Source organism: Penaeus monodon, chromosome 33 (assembly GCF_015228065.2).
Source record: "Penaeus monodon isolate SGIC_2016 chromosome 33, NSTDA_Pmon_1, whole genome shotgun sequence".
NCBI classification, from domain to species: Eukaryota; Metazoa; Arthropoda; class Malacostraca; order Decapoda; family Penaeidae; genus Penaeus; species Penaeus monodon.
This window is the reverse complement of record NC_051418.1, coordinates 28,609,899-28,614,099: the sequence shown is the minus strand read 5'-3', so window position 1 is coordinate 28,614,099 and position 4,201 is coordinate 28,609,899. Positions and strand designations below refer to the sequence as shown.

Sequence of the window (4,201 nt, the reverse complement as noted above, 5' to 3'; positions counted from 1 at the left end):
CGGTTCTGGGTTAGCCTTGCTTTGATAAATTTATTGTAGGTAAGACTTTGCTTGTAAATTACTTTGGCTTAATACTTGATTTCTTGGTGGTATTTAATCATTACAAAATCTTTGGTAGTATTTAATCTGTACAAAATCTTTCAATATTTCTAATCTGTATCTCTTGTGATTTCTTCTTTTTGTTTTAAAACAAAATTATAAATATGTTACTGTTCAGTGTTAATTATCTAATCACCTTTTATGTGTCCAAGGTAATTTTTTTTTATATTATGAATTTTGTACAGGGCTTATGTATGAACTGTGGTGATTCACCTGCCCTTTTTATTTATTTCTCATTATAATTGTCTGGTTAGGAGGAGTCTTCTTAAATTTCTTCTTGCCTTAAAGAATTCCATATCTGTTTAACACCATTTGTACCTAAATTATAAAACCAGATAGCAAATTACAGCCCAGCTTTTTTAGGTCTTTTCTATTTTCTCTTTCATACAGTAGGCCTATAGCTGTAATTTTGAGACAATGACTGTGCATTGCAGGATATGAACGAGCCCTCCAACTTCTTATCTGGTAGTACCAATGGCTGTGAAGAAAATAACCTAGAACACCCACCCTTCCTGCCAGCTGTTCACGGGGGCATCCTCTATTATCACACGATATGCATGTCCGGAAGGCATTTTGTTGGGCGTCATTACAATGTGCATAACCTGTATGGAATCACAGAGACTATTTCTACCAACATGTGAGTACCTTGTGCTTAATTATGAAAGAAGAAAAAGAGTGTTTCTGTTTTGTTAATAATTGAACAAAATAAGGATTTTTGTTTTGTGATTCTCATGTGAATTGATTTTGGGTTTGGTTTGAAATTATATACTCTCTCACTGTATCTAAGTTGCGCCATTCAGTAAATGATCACCACATCCAGTTGCTGAAGTATATATGTCAAACTTCCTTAATTTACAGGGCTCTTCAGATCGTAAGAGGTAAACGTCCATTTGTCATTTCCCGATCAACATTCCCGGGACAAGGGCATTATGGTGGACACTGGACTGGTGACGTTTGGTCTGATTGGTTTAACCTCTGGCAGTCTGTTGCAGGTTAGCGTGCTAGTGGTTTGGTCAGCTGTGTTTATTTTAAGTGAGAAATCCAGGCAAATTATTTCCAAGTTGCTTTTTGGATATTTTCAGTCTGAAGTGTATTCTGTCAGACTGGCTTTCAGATTTAGAAGGAATTATTCTCTCACTGTTCTGGCAGTGCCAGTGGTTTGATCTCATCAACAATATGAATAATTGAATTATATTCATGTATTAAAAAATGAATGTCAATAAGTTTTAAATATTATGATAATTTGGGTTTACAGTAAATGCACAAATACATTCTTTATTCACATTACACATACAGTAGCTTTATTGCTTCTTTCTCTAAAAGTCAGCACTGATCCAAGAGTATAATTGAAATCTTGAAATAGACAGAGGAATTTTATTTATCTGGTGTTATATTCTCACTTGTTCCGAGGATTTTGTGTGCAAATACTTTAGAGGATCATAGTATATGGGCATATGACATGGAACTTAGAACAATTGATATAAATAATAAATAAAGACTATGTATGTTATTTCAGGTATTCTGAACTTCAACATGTATGGTATCCCTATGGTGGGTGCTGATATATGTGGCTTTAATGGCAACACTACTGCGAGCCTTTGCCTTAGGTGGATGCAACTTGGTGCCTTTTATCCATTCTCGAGAAATCACAATACAGATGATGGCATTGTGAGTTTCAAAAAATGTGTGTGTAACTGTGTCAAGAAATAATATGATACTGTTGCTTTTATGATTGCTATTTAGTGTAATTTCTGTCCCCTATGTTATATTTTAATGTAGAGTAGCATCAGTAATTTTCCAAGTTATGGAATTATTTTGTAGGGAGTAGATAAGAATGTTGCACATTTTTATAGAAATGATCTATCAAATGTGACCTGAATTTTGAGCTTTTTCCTTTGTGATAAATGGTAGGAGAGAGTAGACTAAATTTATGATATATGTGGTATTGTGTAGTTAAAAATTCTGCTGTTTAGAAGTTCACACTACTACTATATCATAGGAATGTAAATGTGAGATCAAGATGAATAAACTCTGTCTTTGACAACATCATGAATTTCTTCCAGGATCAAGACCCTGTGGCAATGGGACCGGAAGTAGTGACTGCTTCTCGAAATGCCCTGACTCAGCGATACATGCTACTGCCGTACCTCTACTCTCTCTTCTTCAATGCACATCTTACGGGGGAACCAGTTGCCAGACCACTTTTCTTCCAGTGAGCCTTTTAAACAGTTGTATGCATTTTTTAATGGATGGATGATATTTAAGAGTCCACATATTTTTGACATAGCTTTAATAAAGTGACTTGTATTATGAAGTTGGCTAGTATCTATTTAATAGTGGTATGTGATTCTTAATAGTGATGTATTTATTTGCTTTGAATTGAAATAATGATATGCATCATGTGGTATTACAAAGGTGTGATTTTTTTTAATTTTTAATGGGATGAAATTTTCTACATGTTAAAATTAGCATGATTGGATGTTCACATTAAAATAAATATGAAGTATATGAGACAATAAAAACAGCTTATAGTCGTCATGAAATAGAAAAGATAATAAAAAAAAAAAACATTGGTGGAGCTATGTGCCATGCAGGATCTTTGTTCTGCATGGTCCTTCCTTACCAACAGGCTCCCCCTTCCAAGGCCTTACAATGTAAACTTTCTTTGTCATACTGATTTTATGGTTTCTCATCTTATTGAGGGATATGACATATTCTGTTGCCATATTCATTCTGTTTGTAAAATGATTTGTTTTCAATTTGATGATCACATACATCCAGTAAGATATTAGATTAGGAAAAGAATGATTATGGTGTAATTTGATCTTTTGGCAGTATTTAGGCAACTGGAGAGGATGTTTGGATATCATGAATCACCAGAAGATATAATTTCCATATCATAGAAAAAATGAAGAAAAAAGAAAATGGCAGGTTTAAAAGTGGCTCTTCATATCAATCAGCATAGTGAATGACACTTTCATTATGTTAAACTTTGCCACTGTCATTATTAACTAATTGCACAGAGCTAATTGCCAGCCAGAGGCACTCAAAACCAGCCATGAACATTAAATGACAGAAAGAGATCAGTAAAGGAGTCAGATGAAAGAAATGGAAGAAAATAAATGTTATTGTGTATGTGAATAGAAACATTATGCTGAAGTTTTATAATAAAGTTAAGCATAATATATTTAATAAATGAGATTGAACTTCATAACATACCTAATTTGATAAATTTTATAGTTTGGGTATATGTGGTTTTGGTGTATATTAGATAGGAGATGAGAATGGAAGAATTGCAGGGAAAGTTGTATGTATTTTTCCCCCTTTTTTATTTAACCTAATTTGAAAATATTTAAAAATACCTATGATATTTATTATTTTTTTAAGGGCTTAAGTGATATGTCATTCTCTACAAATAAATTGATATTATGGTGTTTCATGCTGGAGGATGCTAATGTATACAATGTCCTCGAACTTAGTTTATGCATGCATATCTAGGTCTATTACCCCATTCTGCTCTGAATTCAGTAGTATTTGAAGTTGATTCATTTGTGTTTAACAAGAAAAATTCCTAAGTATATTTGTCCCACAGGTTTTACAAGGAACTTGAAACATACAGCATTGATACTCAGTTTATGTGGGGCCCAGCACTTATGATTGTACCAGTGCTAAAGGAGGTAAGTTTTTATGAAATATCAGTCATTTACAAAAAAAATCTGTCACTCACAGACAAAGATATATGTATGCTAATTTGGTGAAGAATATAAAGGAGGATGAAAACTGCCATTGAAGGCTTTGGTATTAACATATCTAAAGCAGATGGAGCAGTATGGAAAGTTGACTTTAATACATACATTATGCAGCATGAGGAAACTGTGAAGGCTTACATTCCAAATGGACGCTGGTACGACTGGTACAAAGGGAACGTGGTGGAGGGAGAAGGCACATATGTGATGCTGGATGCTCCATTGGACAAGATTCCCTTGCTAGTGCGTGGAGGATACATACTGCCGATACAAATGCCAGCGAATACAACCACTGAGAGGTCTGTGATTTTATTGTTTAATTCTTCGTTCCAGCAGCTTACTGAAGAGCAGCATTT

The 4,201-nt window shown here is 34.0% G+C and overlaps 1 protein-coding gene across 1 annotated transcript in view; it reads left to right on the top strand.

The window, feature by feature from the left end:
• The window catches only part of LOC119594200 (lysosomal alpha-glucosidase-like), a 23,350-nt gene that overhangs the window by 15,782 nt on the left and 3,367 nt on the right, over positions 1-4,201 (top strand). Inside the window, exons 13-18 of the mRNA XM_037943271.1 lie at positions 534-736; positions 958-1,091; positions 1,616-1,767; positions 2,163-2,311; positions 3,692-3,776; positions 3,963-4,144. Coding sequence (XP_037799199.1) covers positions 534-736; positions 958-1,091; positions 1,616-1,767; positions 2,163-2,311; positions 3,692-3,776; positions 3,963-4,144 — 905 coding nt within the window. The remainder of the gene's footprint in view (positions 1-533; positions 737-957; positions 1,092-1,615; positions 1,768-2,162; positions 2,312-3,691; positions 3,777-3,962; positions 4,145-4,201) is intronic.